This window comes from Equus przewalskii, chromosome 11, assembly GCF_037783145.1.
Source record: "Equus przewalskii isolate Varuska chromosome 11, EquPr2, whole genome shotgun sequence".
Lineage (NCBI taxonomy): Eukaryota > Metazoa > Chordata > Mammalia > Perissodactyla > Equidae > Equus > Equus przewalskii.
In genome coordinates, this window is record NC_091841.1 from 31,194,335 (window position 1) to 31,216,796 (window position 22,462).

The 22,462-nt window shown below is 53.5% G+C and overlaps 2 protein-coding genes across 7 annotated transcripts in view; one reads left to right on the plus strand and one right to left on the minus strand.

Annotated features, from left to right (window-relative positions):
• Nucleotides 1-1,384: 1,384 nt before the first annotated feature.
• DHCR7 (7-dehydrocholesterol reductase) lies at nt 1,385-21,574 on the minus strand. 4 transcript variants are annotated; one of them, XM_008540162.2, is made up of 9 exons: nt 21,114-21,574; nt 15,193-15,321; nt 12,592-12,695; nt 11,792-12,014; nt 10,387-10,477; nt 9,409-9,622; nt 7,120-7,324; nt 6,097-6,228; nt 1,385-2,882 (listed from the first exon to the last, which is right to left on the minus strand). In XM_008540162.2, exons 3-9 carry the CDS (start codon nt 12,687-12,689, stop codon nt 2,418-2,420), a joined length of 1,428 nt encoding a protein of 475 aa, XP_008538384.1. In that variant the 5' UTR covers nt 12,690-12,695; nt 15,193-15,321; nt 21,114-21,574; the 3' UTR covers nt 1,385-2,417. The 4 variants fall into 4 exon arrangements, with proteins under 4 accessions (XP_008538384.1, XP_008538385.1, XP_070421871.1 ...); XM_008540163.2 differs by having other exon boundaries at nt 21,077-21,171; XM_070565770.1 differs by lacking the exon at nt 21,114-21,574 and adding an exon at nt 20,624-20,959.
• Nucleotides 21,296-22,462, plus strand: part of NADSYN1 (NAD synthetase 1) — a 42,652-nt gene continuing 41,485 nt past the window's right edge. The window contains exon 1 of one of the 3 annotated variants that reach the window (XM_070565765.1): nt 21,296-21,458. The gene's annotated coding sequence lies outside the window, so the exon portion shown is untranslated. The remainder of the gene's footprint in view (nt 21,459-22,462) is intronic. The other 2 variants (XR_011524223.1, XM_070565767.1) reach the window with 2 other exon arrangements.

Consider the following 22,462-nt stretch of genomic DNA (forward strand, 5'->3'; position numbering starts at 1 on the left):
ATGGAGCTGGGTGGGCTGCTTGAAAAGCTTCCCAACAGGCAGAACCCATCAGTTTACACTACAGAGACTTTCCAGGGCAGACCACCTCCCTCCTCTGTCCCCTACTGAGGTCTCCTCTGGACTGGACCCTGGAGCATGGTCCAGCCCGCCTGGCTGTGAGGGTCCGAGCAGTCCTTTCCGTGGGGAGGAGGCAGAAGGCCAGGCCGTCTTCCCAAGGGGTCCGTGGGCTGTGGCTTCACCAAGAATTTAATGTACTTTGTACCTAGTGACTGACAGAGGCCTCCTGGTCCAATGTCACTGTGCAGACGGTGGGGCTCCTGGTCTCACCTGTCCTTATCTGCAGAGGAGGGGCTGGGTTTCATCCACATGCAAAGGGGAGTGAACCACAGTGAGCACAGACTGGACTTGTGTGTGCCCAGCACAGTGCACAAGCGATCAAACTGCAGCCCAGCTCAGAGGGACTAACGCAAACAAAACTTGGCTAATTGATAGAGGCAGATCTAAGATTTGAACTAGAGCTCTCCTATGAAATCAATGAGAAGCCGTTCTCACTGCAGGGCAGGAAAATAATAATTACCCTTATTTTTCAAACGAGGAAGCCAAGGCACAGAGAGGGTAAGTCACCTGCTCAAGGCCACATAGCTGTTAAATGGCAGAGCCAGGATCTGAGCTCACAACCACTACACTCCAGCCTCCTTAAAGTGAATTCACTCCATGTCTGGGAGGAAAGGGAGGAGTCCGCTTTACTCAGGGCCACGCAGGGCAGGGGTTAACTGGTCTGGCCAGTATTTGAATCATTCCTGTAGCTTGTGACAAATACAGATGCCTGGGACTCGCTCAGGCCCAAGAGCTGGAATGGGCAGGGGTGGGGCCCCAGCACTGGGAAACTTTGCTCTGAAGTCAAAGTCCGGCCGGTGTGGGGCCCCAGCTCTGATGCCCTCCAGCTGTTCAGGAGGCCAGCTGTCTTGTTCAACAGGTTCTAACTTGAAGCAGGGTTGGTGCCGCCCTGCCCCTCCCCTCCCTGCCCAGGCGCTCAAGGATCCCGGCTCGCTCGTTCACAGCTTTGGTTTCTCAGGGCGTGAGACAACCCTGGCCCCGGCTTTCTGGCTTCTCTGTTCACTTGCTGGGAGGTAGGAGGCCATGCTGGGATTTCCTCCTTTGGCAAATGGAACGGACTCCGACACCCAGCATGAGAAAAGCCCCAACAAAGGACCGGCCCTGGGTGAGGGTGGCACCACTTCCCTGAATCCCCCCTGGTGGGCACCAGAGCTCGGAGGCAGCACCCAAGCATCTGGCCCACCATTTCCTGGGCATCCTTCTACATCCCAGAACCTGAGCCTTACGAATGGTCGCGCCCGACCGGGAGACAGAAACCACACAGAAGTGTGAACAGGGAAAGTTTAATATAGAGAACTGTTAACTCCGCTGGGGCAAGAATGTCTAAAGAGAGCTTTCACGAATAGCCTAGGGTTGAGGGAGTGCCTAAGGCAAGAGGGTCCCCTCCCCAAGTCTGGGATTCAGATCTCATTAGAGAAGACAGGGGTGAGGCTCCCGGGATGGTGGACAGGTTCTCTGGGTCGCCTGAGCCTGAGTTCGTGGATGTACCAGAACTAGAAGCCCCTTCCTCGTGCAGCATCCCTCAGTGCCCTCTACAGACAAATGTGACATCGTGCACACTGCCAAGGGGAACTGCGGCCGGAAGGCAGTAAATTGATTCCTGGCCCACCTTCTGTAGCCCTTCCACTTTATCCAGCAAGACTTGGTGCCCTCCTGATCAGGGGAGCTGGAGACGTCCCTTCAGTGTCAGACGCCAGTGTGTCTGGGCAGCACAGCTGCTCAGGCTCCCAGCACAGAGAAGAAACACTGTCACCAATGGGCCATCACAGGTGATCAGGCCATCCTCCTGCTCTTGGATCACTGCATAGAGAAAACTGGTCATATCTGCTGGTGAGAAGACAGTGGGTGTAAACCCTCAGAATTCCCCTCAAACCGAGGGGAGGGGCCGGCCCGGTGGCTTAGTGGTTAAGTTCACGTGCTCCACTTCGGCGGCCTGTGGTTCACAGGTTTGGATCCCGGGTGCAGACCTAGTGCTTGCCAAGCCACACTGTGGCAGCATCCCACACAAAATAGAGAAAGATCGACACAGACCTTTGCTCAGTGACAATCTTCCTCTAGTAAAACGAGGAGGACTGGCAACAGATGTTAGCTCAGGGCCAATCTTCCTCACCAAAAAAACAAAACAAAACAAAACAAAAACACCCACAAGGGGAAAGGAAGCACACTCTCGTTTACAAGAAGCCTGCCAAACGCCAGGTTCTTTTTACAGACGAGGAAACTGAGGCTCTCAGAGGGTGGAGCAGGGATGTCAGCCCCAACAGACCCGGCTCCAAACGCCCTTCGCAGCCCGGGCTACCCCTCTAGAAGATGCCAGGCAGCAGGCGGTAGGGCACGGCGGTGGTGTAGCGCTCCCAGTCGCGGCCGTACTTGAGGGCGCAGCGGTGTTCGTCCCGGAGGCAACGATGGGTCAGCAGGATGGTCATGTACACGATGTAGAAGTAGGGCAGGAGGTGGCCCCCGCCACAGGCCAGGCAGTAGGCCAGGCTGCCCATGAGGTCGCCCGTGTAGTTGAAGTGGCGGGCCAGGCCCCAGAAGCCCGACACCAGCAGCTTGCTGCGATGCTTCTGCCCGTCGGCCGATGTGTAGGAGCACTCGATGGCCTCGGGCTTCCTGCCCCAGATCCGGCAGCGCCCGCCCGTGCGGCGGAACAGGTCCTTCTGGTGGTTGGCCATCCTGAACACGTAGTAACCCAGCAGGCCCAGCAGCAGGACGCCCATGGCGTGCGGAGTGGACAGCTGCACGGGGTGGTAGACCAGGTACAGGCCCTGCGGGCAGGAGGGGAGACGTCAGGCGCGGCTGCATCCAGGCAGCCGGCGGGAGCAGGGGCTCGGGAGCGCGGCCAGCGGTCAGACCCCGCCTGCACCCCAACTAGCTGCCTGCCTGGGTTGTGCCTCGGTTTCCTCTTGTGTCAATAGAAGCGCCTGCTTCAGAGGCTTGTCGTGGGGAGCAAATGAGTAAATAGACAAATCTGTATATCCACCTGCCTAACTACCCACCTCTCTATCTATCTACCTCCATACATATACGTATCATCATAGATAGTATAAATATAAGATATATAACAATAGAAAAGAGATCATTTGAATATAACATCATGATAGTAATTTTGTGTGTGACCTTGGCAAGGCCATGGTACCCAGATATTTGGTCAAACGCTAGTCTACTTGTTATGAAGGTATTTTTAAGAGGTGACTAACATTTCTAACCAGTAGACTGAGTAAAGCAGATTACCCTCCATAATGTAGGTGGGCCTTGTCTAATCGGTTGAAGGTCTTAAGAGAAGAAAGACTGATCTCCCTGGAACCAGAGTGGATTCCACCAGCAGATGGCCTCTAGATCCAGCTGCAAGCTCAATTCTTCCCTGGACCTCCAGCTGCTGGCTGCCTTGAAGATTTAGGACTTGCCAGGATCACAGTCACATATATATATACACACAGTCATGTGTCACTTAGTGACGGGGATATGTTCTGAGAAATGTGTATTTAGGTGATTCAGTTGTGCAACCACAGAGTGCACTCACACAAACCTAGATGGTAGAGCTTACTACACACCTAGGCTGTACGGTCCTAATCTTATGGGACCACTGTCATATATGCGGTCCATTGTTGACCGAAAAGTCATTATGCAGTGCATGACTGCATACACGTATCTATGGACGTATGTGCATGCTCAGATGTGTGCATATAAAATTCATACATCCTATTGATTCTGTCTCTAGAGGACCCTAATACAAATATAATATGAAATATACATATGTATATACCTAAGATATACAGAGGCCAAAACAAGGCACGGCCTGGTACATATTAAGATAGAGATGGATAGATACATAAAATTTGTTGCTACTGTTTGCACACCTGAACAAAGGATTTCACAGAATCAGGGAATCAGGTAGGGTGGGCCTACCACCAGCCAGGGGGAGAAACGGGTCCAGAGGACCCATCCAGAGGATCCCACGTGGGGACCACAGTTCAGAACGTCTGGCCTCCCGTGCAGGCTCTTTCCCTTGACCGTGCTGGCTCTGCTGTGACTTTCCTGCTTTCCCAGGGCCCTTGCTCTGGGAGGCTGCATGCACTGGCTGGCTCACATCCTGTACCGCCTGTGAAGTCTTTCCCCTTTGGTTCTCTCCATCCTTGCACAACCTGTTCAAGCAGACCCCCCAGCTTGCTGCTACGACATGGGTGTCCTAGAAAGTTCTTCGCCCTGTCCCCAGACCTCCTCACTCACCTAGGGAACGAGCAGGTGGCACGTGGCCAGGCCTCTCAAGCAGCCAGCTTACCCAGAGGGGAGCAGAGCTGCTCTCGGCAGAGCTGCGACGGGCTGGGGGCCTACAGACGAGGCCTCTCCCACCCCCTACCTGCCCTCAAGAGCAGCTCTACACGGGGCGCAGTGTGGGGTGGGGTGTCGTCTGAAGCCGCCCAGGCCAGCTGCCTAGCACTGCACACGCGCACGTCCTCGGCTTCACGCAGCCCCAACCGAGGTGGCATCTGCCCTTGTTTTTCAGAGATGTTCGGGGGCCCCTCCCCTGGCTGGTGGCCCTACCGAGGTGCACACGCAGGTCCCTCTGGCTCCCCAGGCCAGCGTTCTACACCCGGATTCAGTGCAGCGTGCCAGGGCTCTCCTGAGGACTCTGGCCTGGTTCAGCCCATCTCGGCACTCACGGCTCCCTGACACCCCCCTTGGAGACCTGCCGGTCCTCTCTCATCCAGAACGTTCCCCTCTCCTAGGCCTCCCAGCCCCCGGACGCCTCCGACATCAACGCCTGCTCAACGGTGCCGAGCCCTGCTCGATCCTCCAGCTTCCGTCGGAGAATTCTCCCCACCACGCCTCAGGTCCTGCGTCCCAGCCATGCTGAACTGTTTCCTGCCTTAAATGTCCCCGTCAGCTCCCCACACGCCCCTGGCCCCGAAATGTTCTCACATACAAGACTGCACACACCATGCCACCTTTCTGGAATGTTCTTACCCCCAGCATCATCATTCTGCCCTCGGCCTGGCTGTGGTTGCCTCAATGCTTTTGCTGGCCCACAACTGCAGGTTGGGGACCCCTCCTTGGCCCTCTCTTGGGGGTCAGCACCCCCACTTCCCATCAAGCACCCCCTCCCTGCTCTGCGCTGCCTCTTTCATGGACTTGCCCCCGGGCCGTGGGCTCCGAGGGCAGGGCCCTCCGCGTCTCCTTCTCCTGCCTCTCCGGCACGTGCCTAGTGCCACGGAGACCCTCACGAAGTATTTAAGGAAGAAATAAAGGTAAGAAAGAAGGCCTCTTATCATTTAAGCATTAAGATTTGAATACACATGAACATAAATAACCTTCTCCATCCACCCAGATCCCCCAAATTCTTCCCTTTTACCCAGTGTCTACCCCTGTATCCTCTTCTCCTCTAAGTTTTACGGGATGACTTGTGTCCCCCAAATTCATACTCTAAAGTCCTGACCCCCAGAACCTCAGAATGTGACTGTATTTGCAATTGGGGTCTTTAAAGAGGTGATTAGGGTAAAATGGGGTCCTCGGGGAAGGCCCTGATCCAGTGTGGCTAGGGTCCTTATAAGACGAAGAGATCAGGACACAGACACACAGACGGACGACCCTGTGAGGACACAGGGAGAAGACGGCATCCACATGCCAAAGAGAGAGGACTCATGAGGGACCAGCCCTGGTGACACGTGGATCACAGACTTCCAGCCTCCAGGACCGGGAGACGTCAATGTCTGTGGTTTAAGCCGCACGTCCGTTGGACTGTTTAGACAGCCCGAGCTGACTGCGACACTAAGCCTTCCCTTCTTCCCAGAAACGGGAGCAGCCTCCGCTCTGCAGCATCTGGTGCCCCCGAGAACAGACACCACGCAGGGAGCAAAGCTCAGCATGTGCTCAGCTGCGTCTGCTCGGAGGGTAGCCCGGGGCACACCTGGGACCAAACAGCCTAACACCGTGCTGAGCCGGGCGCGGCAGCCCCGGGGGCTCGCGGTCCTCACTCCTCACCTGCAGCGTGTACAGGTACGGCAGCCACACGCAGTCGCCCCAGCCCAAGTACCACCCGAAGTGGTCGTGGCAGATGTCAATGGTTTTCAGGTACCAGGTTTCGTTCCAGAAGAAGTCCAGCACGTAGATGGCCTGGAAAACAGGAGTGTCCAGGTACCAACTGTGGGGCAGTGATGGGGGACCTTGGGAAAGCCGCTTCAGTAGACGAGGAGGTGGCACGGGAGTGTCACTGAGCTCCTCGGGTGACACGCACCATCGGGCTGGCCCTGTGCTTCCCACCATGCCTGGGACATGGAGGACAGTGGGGGGACAAAGCATCCTTGTCCTGAAAGTCTGCAGTCTGAGACAAGGATGGTCCGCAAATGATGACTGAAAGAGGGGCAGTGCTAGGAGGTGACACCCAGGCTGTGGAGCTCGGAGCAGAGATCGCTCAGAGTGGAAGGGCTGCGGATGGCCCACGGGGGATGTGGCATCATGGGCCAGGGTCCACGCCAGCACGGAAGCCCTTCGCCCATGGAGGGAATGTCCCAGCATATGTGTGCCCTGCATGGGGGGTGACCACTGTGCCCAGGGGGAGTGGAGGAGACTGATGTCCATTTACATAAATGGGGAAAAGGTGAAAATGAATCACTGCTCCTCAGCCCCCACCTTGAGGGCGTTGCCTGAGAGCCACGGGGACCACGTGGGGAAAATGCCTTACAGGCCGTAAGCTGTGGATGTGGCCAGGACCGTGAGCCTGGGACCTTCCAGAACTGTCGGAATGGTGTTAATGTTCTCAAGCCATCAGAACACCCTTGAGCCATTAACAGGCGTCCTCTAGGAAAGTGGCCACTGGCCACAAGCGCCCCCAGGGCCCACGTGGCACCTGCACATGACAGACCTGTCACTACGTGCTCGCTAGCCTGCTCCTCAGAGACAGGAGGGAAGGGGGCCGACTCCCTTTGAAAACTATCCGGTTTTTGGGTTTCCCCAGCGCCCAGCAAGTGTCAGAGCTTCCACCCGCTGCGGCCGCAGCCAGGCTACCTGCAGGACGTTGACCAGGACCATGGAGTTGGTCACGTGGCCGTAGAGCTCCTGCTGCTTCGCTGCAAAGGACAGGTTGATGAGCGTCCAGGCAACAATCCCAGGGCGTCCGTTGAAGAACAGCTTGAAGTCAAACCACTTCCCAATTCGCGGGTTAAACTCAACGCCCATCATGTAGTTGTAAAAGAAATTGCCTGTGAATTTGCTTAAAAAGAGAAACGAAAGATGCGTTGGGTTACTGAGCGCAGCTCACGACGTGTGGCCTGTTTAGCTGGCATGGATGCAGGTGCTCAGCCCGGGCCTAGGCAGATGCCCGAGGCGGAGGCTGCCGCGGGCCGTGGAGAGCCACGCAAGCAGAGGGTGCGTCCGTGCTCCCTGCTTCCCCGCGGCCTCGTGTCCTTTCGCTCTGCGTTCGGCTTCGGCTCTGCAGAGACCCCCCCCACCCCCACCAGCAGGAGCCACGTGAGCTGCTTGCTCCCGTCCTGGGAAGGCGGGCAGATGTATCTGTGCTTAAGAGTTTGTCCGCCGTCCCCAGGTTTCTCCCCACCCTCCTCCAGCTTCCCCTGAGGCATGGCACAGGTGAGCTGCAGAACTGGCTCGACTGAACTAAGATTTTCCCCTGAAGCGGACTCACAGGGCATTGGAGCCTCCGGTGGGCGTGCAAAGTTGTAAATGATGCCAAGGTGCAGAGAAAAGCAGCATGTGTGCCTGCCTCTGGGGCCCACGTGGACCCCTCACTGGTCAAGTTCCTGAACCATTCACTACCCGGTTCCCTGACCCCAAAGCCCTCTCCAGGGGTGACTGGAGAATGGGCCAAGATAACTCACTGGAGACCCTTGTTAGATGTAACTTGCTGTTGTATACATAGGGGGAATTCTGTGTAATTAGAAGAACATACTTTTCTGTCCATTTCCCTCAGTTAGGGGAAGCAGAAGCAAAACATATGAAGTCTACAATAGGTGAGGTGATCATAGAACAGTGAGAATGATTCCCACAAGCCGCAGAAGACCAGCCTCATTACGTGATCATCGCACACGCCCAAAGCACCATCGCCAAACATGCTTCCACGAGCCGAGGGGTGACAGTGAAAGGAAACACCCTTTGGTTTTATTTTGGCATCCAGACTAAAATGTAAGCAGCCCAAGAACAAGAATCTTGTTTTCACCTAAAGCCCCACTGCCTACACCTGTCTACAGGGGGGAAACCAACAAATATCTGTTGATGAATGGATGGATGGAGGGAGGGAGGAAGGGAGGGATGAAGGATGGGTGAATGGATGGATAGGTGGGTGGGTGGATGGATGGATGGATGAATGGGTAGATGGGTAGATGGGTGGACGGATAGATGGATGGATGAATGGATAGATGGGTAGATGGATGGATGGATGGATGGATAGATAGATGAGTGGATGGATGGGTGGGTAGATGGGTGAGTGAGTGGGTGGATGGGTGGATGGATGGATGGATGGATGGATGGATGAATGGATAGATGGATGGATGGATGGATGGATGGATGGATAGATACATGTATGGATGGATGGATAGATGGATGGATGGATGGATGGATAGATGGATGGATGGATGATGGATAGATGGATGGATGGATTGATAGATGGATGGATGGATGATGGATGGATGGGTGGGTAGATGGGTGAGTGAGTGAGTGGGTGGGTGGATGGATGGATGGATGGGTGGATAGATAGATGAGTGGATGGATGGGTGGGTAGATGGGTGAGTGAGTGGGTGGATGGGTGGGTGGGTGGGTGGGTGGATGGATGGATGGATGGATGGATGGGTAGGTGGATGGATGGATGGATGAAGAGCTGAATAAATGAATACATGAAGAGATGGATGGATGGATGGCTCACAACTGTCCAACTCAAGGCTTCCATGAGAATGGGCACCAACCAGTAGGGCTCTCCCTGGGAAGCTGTTACATTAAAGCCACTGAGACAACAAGACTCTTCACTAAGATTGTTTCAGGCCACGCTGATGTTCCAGAAAAAGACGCAATGGGCTGCCTTTGCCCCTGGCCAGAAGTTGCCTTTCCCACCTCCCTGCTCCCAGGCCAGCCCTACAGGGGACAACTCGGCCACCAAGGATGGAACTTGGCCATCTTCAACTGTATTCTTCCTAAGGCAGGATGTCCCCCAGAGTCAGACAAGTTCCAACAAGCTCTTCTTTCAAGGATTCTCAGTCCTCAGGGCTTTACAACCTCCCCTCCCAAGGGAACAGAAAAAGGCGAGGAGGGAAGGCACCCTCTTTCCACTCCAGTGGCGGAAGCACGTACCAGTCTTCGGCATTGGTGGGGAAGAAGTAACCCTTGACCATGGCGAAGGTGGAAACGGCGTAGCCGAGGATATTGGCGCACCACAGCAGCGGGATCCAGTTGTCGAAGATGATGGTGGGAGAGAACCAGAAGAAGAGGTGTGAGTTCGCAAACCAGAGAAGATGCGTGATGACCCACGCCTGCAGGCCGTTGACCTGGTACTTGTTGACAACTCCTGTGAAGGAAGGCAGATTTAAAAGTCAAGGCGTTTTCCCGACCCGCGCCACGCAGCAGCACCTGGCTCGGGCCCTCCACGCTTTCGGGGCCTCGCTGCTCAGGTCCTCATCCAGGGCACCCAGACTCCAGCCCCAGGCTAGGCGCACACCTCCTGCTGTTATTCCAGGGACTAACTGCTCCTGCTGGCAGAGCCCTTAGAAGAGGGACAGGGCGCAGACTCTTGCTTTGGTCCTGGTTCTCCTCAACGGACCAGAGGCTGAGTGACCGGCCTGCCGTTTGTTAGATTTGGGGCCAAGCTCCAGCAGAAGCTAGAGGATGCCCCTATGGCTCATCGGGGAGCACTGCAGTCTCCCCACTGGACCGGGAGCTCTGAGTGGGCAGGGACAGAGTGGGAGAGCTCCTCACGGGGTCTCGGTAACCATGGGGAACGAATGGGACTGGGTAGCTCTGAGGTCCCCTAAGCAAAAGCTGCCCCTGCTCCCCGCCCCCAGACACCACTGATGGATGCGATCTGTTCTTGGAAGAGAGATGCTCCAGAAGCCCAGTTATGGCAACCAGTGTGGGGTGGGAGGCCGTTCAGCCCCCTCTTTACTGAAGAGCCTGCTCTTCAGCCCCGCATCCGGGACAGCCCTGGGTTGCCCTGGATTGTCTCGAGGCCAGGTGTTGTAGGAATTTCCCAGCAAACTTTTAATTTTGTCAGCGAGCAGTCTTTGGGACGGAAGCAGCCCGGGGGAGGGAGGCGGCGGCTGAGCTCCAGGTCACCTGCAGGAGTCACGGCGCCCTCTTGCACGCCGCCTACGTAGCCCGGCAGAAACTTATGGCAGAAGTCAGGAAGCACCATGTACAAAAGCACCTGAAACACAGAGATTTTGAGCTAAATCCCCTGCGTCCCTAAGGGCCTGCCTGTGTTGACACAGCCCGGCTTTTATTAACTGAGATGACAGATAGGAAGGCACCGTATGTCGGCAAGAAATCCTGATTATGGTCAGATATCCCTTCCAGAAGGAAGTGTACGGTTGAGTGGCATCACGTACATTCACAGTGTCGTGCAACCATCACCACCATCTGTCTCCAGAACTTTCCATCTTCCATGAACTCTTTGGGAAATTCTGTCCCCACTAAACACTAACTCCCCATACCCCTTCTCCCAGCCCCTGAGAACCACTAATCCACTTTCCGTCTCCACGGATTTCCCCGTTCTGGACTTCACATATAAACGGAATCCTATGGGATTTGTCCTTTTATTACAGATTTCTTTCACTTAGCAGATTGTTCTCAAGGTTCATCCACGTTGTAGCTTATGCCAGCACTGCATTCCTTTTTACAGCCAAATAATATTCCACTGCATGGACGGACCACATTTTGTGTATCCATTTGTCTGTCGATGGACATTTGGGTTGTTCCCAGTTTTGGGCTATTGTGGCTCATGCTACTCTTATCTTCTACTTTTTACCCAAAGGGACCAAGAGATCTGAAGTGAGAGGGAGTCTGAAGCCCAAAAGCTGGGACCCTGGGGAGAAAAAGCTAAAAACGGTTGGAGCCTTCCTCCACGACGAGAAACTCCTGTTTCCCTGGAAACGTCCTGGGTTCCGATAATAAATAATGCCACTGTGTACTAGGTTCGCCGTGCAAACGGCCCCTGCCTGGTGAACTCCTTCTGGCCTGGGAGGCCAGTGGGGTCACAAAAGAGCTGAGGACATCCTTGACCAAGACTGTGCGACCACCTGTCAGGAACACAGGCCTTGGCTTTGCTGAGTGGTGTCTCTCGTAACCGAGGGTCCCTCTGGGGGCGAGATGCTCTTTCAATGGAGCTCCCATAAGGTAAGATTCCTGCTGTGAACAGGGCTTCCCTGGGCCAGCCACGCCCTTACGCCCTCCCAAGGGGTCTTGCTCCCTACTACTCGGCCTGTCCCTGGAGGGCGGGGCACACTCCTGATGTGGGGAGGCTCACACTGAAGGCGTCTTGGATCCCAGGACGCTGTCAGGTGCCCCCTATCTGAAGGTGAAGCTAAGTGCATCAGGTTCTGGGTCGTGCCCTGTTGGGTCCTGGAAATAAGGCCCATCTGAGCCAGGATTCTATTTCCCTGACAAATGGCCGGGACTATCCCAGCAGGAGGGGACGCTCCATACACACTGTACCCTGACCACCATGGCTGGGAGGGCTGACCTGGAACGTGACCCACAGGGTGTAGAGCCGGGCTGCTTTCTTCGTCACAGATGGCGTCTTGGCCCAGATGTCTGAGACACGAGCACGCCCGGTGGCGATGTCCACCACGGGCGCGGTCAGGGAGCAGCTGTACTGGTCACACGCCATGATGAAGTAGTACACGATGAAAGGTGCAAAGAGCAGCAGGAAGAGGATGCTCGCCAGGGAGAACCAGTCCACCTCCCTGCGGGAGATGGCAGGTGGTCACCCCACGGCCTGCCCGGCCCTCTGCCCTCGCAAAGAGGATGCTTTGCTTGTGCGCACACAGTTGTTCCAACCAGACAGCACCTCGTGAGAGAAGGGTGTCAGTCTCAGGGCAAAGCCCTTCCCGTTGCCTGGAGAAGCCACTCAGCAGGCTCGTCTTACTGCCACCAATCAGGAGGTGGATAGATCTGTGGGCACCCACAGAAAGCCCAGGGCCCAGGAGACGGATGCAGGAAGGCCATCTGTGACCAACAAGGCCAGGGGCTTCTCCATTCCGGGCCATGGGGGCTGTTCACCCACATCACGCCCCCATCACTCTATGGCCCCAGGAGAACCGTGACGCCCATGTACTATACGGCTAGCGCACCGGCTATCCTTGACTTTTTAGTTTCTTTTTTTTTTAATTCCTTACTTTATAAAATGAAAACTGTTTACCTTTCAGAATCTTTACGATAAAAGAAACTTCTTCTAATAGCTTCATAAAATCCCAAAGGCTGGCAACCTCTCGCTAAAACTCTACTCTCTTTTCTGGCTGGGAAGACGGGTGAGGTCCTTACCAGGCACGGCCCCACTGCCCATGAGGAGCAGCCCCATCCTTGGCGACCCCATCGGGACTCTTGGTTCTGGGAACGTTGGGCTGAGATTTTGCAGCCATCGGGCCCTGAGGGAAGGAGAGACACTCTGTTCAGACACTGCCTCTCCCCACCACATCCCCCACTCCTCACGAGCCCTGCTGGGTCGGCCTCGTTCACTCCCTTCCCTGTGCCTTGTCCTGGACAGCGGATGCCAGGCAGGAAGACATCGCTGCACCTTAGGATCTCTCCCTGGGAACGTGGAACAACCTCCCACCTGGCTTGCTCATCTCAATTCATCCCCTAAATGGCAGTAGAATGCCCCTCTCACCACATGCCCTCCATGGCTCGGAGCCCACACCATCTGCTCCTGCCTTCCTGGCCCCCTTCCTCTCCACTCTCCCCTCACACCCTCTGCTCCAGGCACACAAGGGTCTTTACTGATCCTCGAAAATGGTTCATCCCGTCCATAATACCTGAGACTTCTCTGCTTAGAACACGCTTTGCAGGTCTCCTCGTTCAGGTCTCGTGTAAAATGTCCCCTCCTCAGTATGACTTTTTATTTTTCCTGGAGTTTGTGCTTGCCTCACTTTTTCCATTTGCTAAGGTTTCTATGCACCTATCGCCATTTTTTTTTTCTGAATGTGCTAACAGAGCTGTCATACATGTCAATAATTTTCCTACACACTCTAACACCACAAAGTGTATCATTTCCATTCTCCGCCCCCCCTGATAGTCATTCATCTTGTACCAGGGTGCAAGTCGACCAGCCAGGCTACACTGTCTGCACCCCAGGTTCCCTGCCCAGCCACTCTACCTATGACTTTATTTTCTTAATAACTCTTCTCACCCTGTGGAATTCTTCTGCTTATTTCCTTGGGCACATGTTTATTGTCTGTCTCTCCCCATTAGAATGTAAGCTCCCCAAGGGCAGTAATTGTGTGTTCTATTCATCATTTTTCTATCAGGGCCTGGAAGAGTGTCTAGTACATATAGGCCGTTGAAGAAACGATCACTTTACAAAAAAAGAAGAAGAGGAATTATATGCAGCTAAGTAGCAGCTGCTCTAAATGGTTAGAATATGGGGGAAGTGAAACCCGACTTTCCGAACAAGTTCACAATTGTGAAGTCTCAAAATATGAGGGATAAAAAAAAAGATGATCTTAAAAGCTTTCAGGGAAAATCCAGGATTAAGCATCACACTGGCAGCAAGTTAGATTCCAGACATCGAGAATGGGAAAACTTTAAGAATTCTGAGGGAGACTTTTTTCAACCTGGAATTCTATTTCCAGGTTAACTACGATTCAGAGGAGAAGATGCAAGATCCAAGAGGGCTACTAAAGGGATGGCCAGCGAGAGGAAAAGAGGAAGTCCCAGGGTGACAGCTGTGCAATGGACGAGATAGTCCCCATTGTACCACCCACATTGGTACAGGATGATTGGCTGTGAGCGGAGGCAGGAAGGGAAATGATAAATTTTGTTGTGTTAGAGTGTGTAGAAAAATCATTGACATGTATGACAGCTCTGTTAGAACACGCAGAAGAACAATTATTGATAGATGCGTAGAAACCTTAGCAAATGGAGTAAGTGAGGCGAGCATTAATTCCAAGAAAAATAAAAAGTCACACAAGGGAAAAAAAATATATAATTATAATACGTTACTCAGCGTAACAGTAAATAATAGTAAGTTTGCCAGAACCACGTAAACTCTGGTTATTGACTGACTACTGGATGTGTATAAGGAAATGTATAAAGTCGGAAGGGAAAATGTATAAAGTCGGAAGGGAAAATGTATAAAGTCGGAAGGAAAGCAAATCATTTAGAAATAAGCTGGTAAAAACAATGACACAAAAGTAGGTAAAAGAATGAAAAGTACTTGCTTCTGGGAAGTGAGACTATAGAATGAGGTTGGGCATAGTTTATTTTAACACTGATTTTTAAAAAAGATATGAATATGAGCTACTTTAATACAAATGTGCATTCATTTAAAAAGTTTCAATGATGAAAGACATTTTGACTTGCCGTGTGGGAACTGTAGCTGCATCATTTAATTTAATTTACACGGGTCGGTTTAGGGAACACCTACGATGTACCAGGCAGGATGAAGAGCTCTTTATGGGCTGGGACCATCCATCTCTACGGCCCTAAAACGCAGAATCGAGAGCCTGGTGCGTGGCAGCTACTCTCATCTAACAGGCTGGAAAATTACAAAAGGGCCAGAGATGCACAGGCTGAGAACTAAGCGTGGAAAACCAAAGAACGCTGCCAAAAAGAAAAAGCATACTTTCTAGGGATTAAAACAAGCCCATACAAATATTTTGAGCTTATCACAGAGTTCATTTGCGCAGGAGTCACCTCGCTGGCTGTCGGAAGCAATGAATTTTGTAGTAAACGTGTAGATAATATCCTTGGCAACAGACGGCCCGCAAAAGAGGAGAAGGAGGTGTTCTGGGTGTATTTTCTTTTTTCCCTAAGACTCACAGACAGGACCCGATGCCAAGAGCTGATGCACTAGCTGTCTTTACTTTTTCAAAGCTGAAAGGTCGCGGCCGGCGCTCATGAACAACAGCGCCAAGACACGCTTACCTCCAACCTCTTGTCAAGCGGTTTCACGGCAGAGCAGAAGTTTTCCTTCTTGAACTGGCCCCTCTAAGATCTCCAGACTCTTCTGATCAACAGGTCAGCCTGATCCTTCTCAACCCGCTGAACCAAGTTCTGCAGGGACACGAAGATGACGAAGACACTCAGGGAGCTGCTATTTCAGGATCAAAGGGAGCTAAGGACCCAAATGGCATTTACTCCAAGCCCGCTGCTGGAACCGAGTGAGAGGTACGAGCTCGATGCTCAGGGCTTCAAAAGGGAAAGTGGCCTCGTGGGGGGTGCGTAAGGCCACTGCATCTCCCAGGATTTTTGCCTGGCACATACGATGCCCGGCAAATAGGAAACACTTCATAACAGTCGATGGACCTTGGATACCAGCCTTAACACGCCACAGACGCATCCCTGATAAGCAGTGATGAACCAAAAGGTATTTTCTTTGTACATTTACAACAGGTAGCTGCATATGCACCTGAAACAGTTCTAGAAGCTTCTTTGTGCCATCTCTCCGAATCAGGCCCCGCCTAGGGTTTGTACGTTCCCATGGTCACATTCTAAGAGCCAGTGAGGTCCTAGGAACCCAGAGCAGCATTGAGAGTCCCCAGGGCTCAGAGCCTGGCTGTCTGCAGACTCGCTGGACTGAGGGACCTTCTTGACTGTCTTGGGCCATGAAAACCCACGCACGTGAGGTTTGGCAGCTGTTGTGAAAGCGGGATCAAGGAGGTTTACTGTTCCACACCTGGGGAAGAAGAGCCAGGGAGATGGGTGGGGCTTTTTGGCACCTGGTCAGCTCCCTGGGCTGTTTTTTGAGTTTCACAGCCAAAGCTAAAGGGGCGTTGCTCCTGAGGATGTGGGGATGAGGTAGTGTAAGGGTCTAATGCTAAGCATTCATTTCAAAAGACATCCATTTGAATAAACATACTGGTAGCCATGTGACACAGCTACCAGCCAAACAACCAGAGAAGGAATTAGGAGGCCCCGCCCACAAAGCCTTCTCATTCCGAAAGCCCTGTTGTGGTTAACTGACCTCTGAGTGACCTCTGAGTGGCCCTGCTTCTTCCTTCCTCTGTCCTAATTCCTGTTTTACCAATAAAGACTGATAAAATAAAATTTTACCAATAAAATTTACCAATAAAGACTGAACCGTGAAACCCTAGACACCCCACCCTCATACCCTAATAAAGGCAGAGCCCCAGGTTCATACTCCTTCCTTCTCTCTCTACCCGTGACCTCGCTGTGTGGCCCCAGGCCTGCCGTGTACCCTCAAGGACCTGTGAGTAATAAATCTTGTTCCTCCAAGTTCCCTGATGGTTTTTACTGAAGTGCATCCTGTGATCCTAAGAACCACAAGGGCGGACCCAGCCACACCACCGGCCCCGGTGGGGGACATGTCTGTGGGAGCTCCCTGCAGTAAGACCAGAGGGCTGGGGCAAATGCCTCGAGCTGAGACATCCACTGTCCATAGGCGGGGAGCAATGCAACAGGTGACTCCAGCCCCACGGCAGCTTTTTGGCATCTTGAGGGTTTAGTAATTTGGGGATGCACCTGAGACCCAGGACGGTGGCAGGGAGGTTGGGGGCTGATACGATGAATGCCCAGGAGGCCCAACGGTCCCCATCAAGGCTGTGAGTTCTCAGCAGAATATGTGGCCAACATGTCCCCATTTGGGATCCAAACTATGTGACCTTAAACAGCTATTTACAACTGTAAGGCTTCAGTCTCTTCATGTGCAAAGTGACCATGTCACCCACCTTGTCCAGTAAATGAAGTCATGGGGCCAAGGGCTCAGAGCCCCACCCGACCCCCATCAGAGTTCACCTAAGAGAGTCAGGGATGGCCAAGACCACTGTCAGTACCATCCAGGCCTCAGGAGGGCTCCGCCAGGCTCCCGCAGGGCAGCAGGGCGAGGTTCAGACCGGCAGAGCGCTAAGGAGATGAACCCACGGCGGCCACCACAGAGTGTTCTGGTTGTCCACTGCGTAACTCATCACCCCGCAACTGAGCGGCTGAAGACAACAACCGCTTTTTTTGTTTTTTTTTTTTTTTTTACCAGCTCTCATTGTTTCTGTGCGTGGGGAATTTGGGGAGAGCTTGGCAAGGTAGCTACGGCTTGGGGCTGTGCTGGAGCAGTGTGGGCCAGCGTGGCAGCCTCGGGAACCAGCCAGAGTTCCAGCAGACAAGGCAGAGGTGGTATAGCCTTTTTGGACCTGGCCTGGAAAGGCTCATGACATCACTCCCAGCACATTCTACTGGTTCCACTGAGTCACAAGCCCACCGCCCATCAAAGGGAGGGGAATCACACTCCACTTCTTGAGGCGGGGAGAGAGGCAAGATATTAGAAGAACATGAGAGATTGTTGAGGTTATCCCTGGATGATGCAACGTGTCACAGACAGATTCTTGACTGAGCATCTGCCAGCTTCCAAGCACCCATTATCTTCCTGGATTCCCACACCGACCCTGGAGAATATTATCATGCCCATTTTATAGACGAGGAGGTTGAAAAGGCAAGGGAGGTGGATCAAGCAGTTCTCTGCTGGCGCAGGCCTATGGGGACAGAGCCAGGTTTGCGGGAACTCCACTGGCTGCGACACACCTGGGAGGCTCTGGAGTAAAGTTCAGAAGAATAACGATGATGATGACAGCTAACCTCCCCGAGGGCTGTGCCAGGTACCATTCTAACACACACGTAGAAACACTGAGTGGGAACTTCATCGGAACAGCAGCTGGGTCTGTTCTGGAAATTCGTTGGTGTAGGGACTGGTGGAGACGGAAACATTCAGACAGACCCCTAGCTGGGCTTTGCGTGAAAAAGAACGATAAAATCCAGATCAGTGGGGGCGGGGGGGGGGGGAGAGCAGCCGCTCTCCTGGCGTGAGGATAGTTCTGGAGGCTAGGAAGACCTGCATGTTGACCCAGCATCTACGTGTAGGAATCTATCCTGGGACACAGACAGATGGCTGTGTAGACGCGCAGAGGCAGAACTTCCATGAGAGTCTGCTGTACACAGTTGCAAAATACCGCAACCAAGTGGCTCTCAGGAAAAAGATCACATGAATGATGACACCCCCACACAGTGGAATACTCTGCAACTGTTGAAAAAAAGGAGCTGAGCACAGAAAAACATTCCCCGGTGTATTTATGGCATAAGGATAGGTCGCAAGATAGTCTTATCATTAAAGACTATGTAAACAGCTGTACACCAAAAGCCTAAACGGTATTGGAAATATAGCGGGTGTTCTTCCTCTTTTTTCCTAATTTTTCTAGTAGACGAGTACTCATGGGATAATTTAACAACAAGGAAAAGAGTTTTTTTAACAGCTCTTGGAGTCACAAGATCCACAATTCTGGAACGTTCGTGGCTCTAACTGGGGTCAAGGAGGTCATCTGTTATGGTGACGCTGACTTTTGGCAGATTTTCTCCATCCCCCTTGGCCCTCTGCAGGCTGTGTGCTCCCCCCTCAACTGGCACATGCAATTCACAAGGCTCACTTGCCAAGTGCAGAGGCTACTCCCGGGGTGTGTGGCCCCACCCAGCTCCTGCAGCTCGAGAGCTCTGGCCTCCGCTCACGTTGAACGTTGAACACTCACGTTGAACGTTGAACGGCAGAGCTGTTTCTGAGGCCTCCAGAAATAGGCATGTGCCTTAGTTGGAAGGAAACGTCCAGAGACTCTGACCTCTGATGCTAAAGGCTGAACTGCAGCCCTGGCTGCCAGGAGAGGGTTTCTGCCTCCTGGGAATTATAAAGCACTCATTGCAGTACAAGTTTAAAAGACAAACCTGCAAGTCCTTCCAATCCATTCCCAGGAGTCATTCAACTCCGGTGTGCATCAGTCCAGATTGCTTCATGACTTACACAACACACACCCACTCTCCTTCCTTCTCCTTTATTCCAAAAATCGGTTTGTATCCAAATTCTTCTGCAATTTCGCTTCTTCCCTCTGTCCTATCTTGGTACGCGGCTTCCTACCACGGTCGTCTCTCTCAGGGTCCATGGGCAATCGGTTCCAGGACCTGCCTCCGATAGCAAAAGCCCTGGGTGCCCAAGTCCCTTAGCTGGTCCTCTGTATCCACGGACTCAGCCACCTGCAGCATCTAGTTGGATCCGAGGATGTTGAAGCCGCAGATATGGAGGAATGACTGTATCGAAATCTGTCCCCTTTTTTTAGCAGTAGTTACGTAAGAGGATTCGGTTTAGAAGTATTCTAAGAATTAACCGTGCTTGGTTGTTTCTGAGTTTTTGCCTTGCAAACCATCCTAGTTTTTCCATGGAAAATTGTCCCGCAGGTGAAACGACTCCATCCTCGCCAGACCTGCCCCTGCCTGCCGCCTTCCTGGGGGCCATCCCGGCCTGTGGGGCTACACAAGCCAACACCTGACCTCTTTGACCCCTAAGCTTCTCAGCTCCCTCCCCCGAGCCATCTATATACTTCTTGAGAGAATAAACAGGACTATGCAAAATTCTATTAAAAACAGATTCGCCAAATTGCACTCAGAAAGAGTGGGTCATTCTCTGCTCCCACCAAAAGTGTACAAAAGTGTCTTTCTCACTTCACCGTGCAGGCCCTAGATATTGCGTCTTAAATCTGGGCACCCGACATGGTGCACAGTGGGGCCCGGCACCTGTTTCTTTACCCAAGTAACTGCAGGAGGAGCTCAGGCGGGCACGAGGAGACCACTCCATCCTAAGACCGGGGCGCTGGGTGCCAGGCGCTTCGAGGGCAGGCCACTCAGCCCCTTCCTTAGCTCTGGACAGAGTCATGGTTGAGAAGCACAAACTTTTAAGCAAAAGAAACCAGGCTGTCAGTGTGGAATTCTTGCTCTCTGGTCAACCCTGACCGTTAGCGTGGGGGTTTGGGAGGGTGAGAATGGCCAGGATAGTGTTCTGCCCCTGCTGCCAGCCCCCTAAATGCAGGCATTGCAGACGGAGCTGTTCCCTCACAACCAAAGTAATGTCACTGGTGCCAGTGGGTTTGAACCCTGGCTCTGGCCCTCTCTAAGTACACGACTCTCTACAGGTAACTTCACCTCTCGGGACCCTCAGTCTCCTCGTCTGTAAAATGGAGGTGATGCCAAATATGTAGTGCTAAGCATGGTGCCTGACACACGGGACCGCCCAGCAGTGAACGACAGAAGGTCTCACACACTCCTCTCCATAAAAACGCTTCCTCGTTTCCAGCTTTCCTCTCTCCTTCACCTTTTGTCAGAAACCTTAACCAGCAACTCCTACCCTTAGCAACCTTTCTAATAAAATCCTAGGATGTCCAGGAAAGAGGCAATATATCATTATTTTAAGAACAGGAAAGGAGGGATGGTTGGAAAAGGAAACAGGACTCTTGACCTTTTGTGGGCGCTCCCGGCACATCAATCCCCTACCCTCATTAATCCATTCCTAGGAAAGCAGTTCAGCATCTCCTACCTGCTCCTCGCTTCTCAGCCAGCAAGGGAGCAAAGGACCGCAGCTCCGTTATTTCCTTAAACGGAAAAATGCATCCTCCTGCGCGGGACGCCCCAGTCCAGGAAGCATGCACCTGGCTCCGCCTCGCCCTGACCACTCTGGGGATAGAGCGTCCCCGTAGGGTCGTCTCGGGTGGGCCAACGGGCACCCCTACACCTCTGGCCTCTCCTCATCGGAACACACGTGCGTCCTCCCCAATCTCACCTGCGCATACGCGCCCCCTGAGACGCTGAGCGCGCATCTGCTCTTCGCCTGCGCATAGGGCCCCCTTGCCTGAGCGCACAACCCACCCAACTTGGGCGCACATCGCCCCACACCCGAACACGCCCCCGCCGAACCTGCGCACTCCCCCCAACCTGCGCGTCCCCCGCCCGCTCACCTGAGGGCCCCCACCTACACCCCACGCCAGCTCACCTACGCGCCCCTGGACCTGCGCCCCGCGCCCGCTCACCTGCGCACCACGCTCCGCACTCGCCTCGATCCCCGCGGTGCAGGCCTCTTGCCACCCCCGCAGCCCCGCCCCCAGGCTGAGGTGTTGCTGTAGACGACCAATCAGAGGCGGACCCTGCGCGGCTGGAGGCCCTGCGCCCCGCGATTGGCCGCGGCGCCTCGCCCCACCCCCTGAGCTGACTTAGAGTCTCAGTGCGCGCCACTCGGCGGCGGCGGCGTGGAGATTGACGGCCCAGGGCCCGACCCCCGGATCTGGCCCGGTGGGGGCGGGGTCTGGTCCGGGGCGTCCACGTGAGCCCCACTGGGACCCAGCAATGCCCCGCCAGTCCTCTGCCGGTGGTCGTGGGTAAGCTCCTTAGCTCCCCGTGCTCTGTTTCCTCTTCTGCCAAAGAAGCTTCAAAGGCGCGCGGTAAACACTATGCATCTAGTGTCCAGGTGCTGGGTCCGCAGCCACGCGCAAAACAGACAAGATCGCCGCTCTTAGGGTGCACGTTGGGGTAGGGGCGGCAGTAGTCAGTAAACAATCAAGTAGGTATCTAGGGTGTCTGATGGTGAAAAGTGGGTTGGAGAAGATTAAAGCAAGTAAGAGATTGGGTGTGTGGGTAGCAGTGTTATTTTGGGGTGTCTGGGAGGGCTCCCTGCCATCAGAGGTCTGGTTCCCCAGGAAGTTACCTGAAGCTGGCGTTTAGAGTAGGGATCACGCCTGTGCAGAGATGGATAGGGAGGAAGCAGTAGGGTGGGGCAGAGGGAGACGATGAGTGTCAGTGCAAACCCCTTGGCTTGGGTCAACCACATGGGGAAGCTCCCGTGATAAGGGAGCCCCTCAGAGTTGTCCCCCTGGCAGGGATGGCTAAACCATGTGCCCCTGCCTCCATCGGTCACTGGACACGGGCCACCCTTCTGAGGGCATGACCTTGGGCAGGGCAGCTGTACAGCCCAGGAGGCCTCTGGAGGGGTGGGCAGCCAAAGGGGTCTGCTGACCCCACTCCCAACATCCTGGGCGTCAAGCCTTCCTGGTGGAGGGATCTGGTCGAAGCCTGGATCTGGTCTCTGTGCCCCTCACAGAAACGTTTGCATTTTTTTCTGCAGGTTTTTATTTTGAAAAATAAGTATAAGTATTATTAAGTATTAAAAATAAAATAGGTATAAGTAAAATAAATATAAGTATTCAAAAAAGCAGTTGAAGATATAGTAAAGTGAGCACCCGTATCCTGGGATTCAGCAGCTCTCAACAGTTCGCCACATTTAATTTCTGTGTGTGTGTGTGTGTGTGTGTGTGTGTGTGTGTATCCCCCTCCTTTTTTTCTCAACTGTTAATTATCTGGCAGATGATACCTTCCTCCTAAATAC

What these genes read in the sequence shown, in the direction of transcription:
- DHCR7 (XM_008540162.2), bottom strand. Translation starts at nt 12,689, where the DNA reads ATGGCTGCAAAATCTCAGCCCAACGTTCCCAGAACCAAGAGTCCCGAT. An exon ending in CCCTGTGGGTCACGTTCCAG is followed by an intron (nt 10,478 to 11,791) that starts GTCAGCCCTCCC and finishes TCTGTGTTTCAG; the next exon opens with GTGCTTTTGTACATGGTGCT. An exon ending in TCCTGGTCAACGTCCTGCAG is followed by an intron (nt 6,229 to 7,119) that starts GTAGCCTGGCTG and finishes CCTGTTTTCCAG; the next exon opens with GCCATCTACGTGCTGGACTT.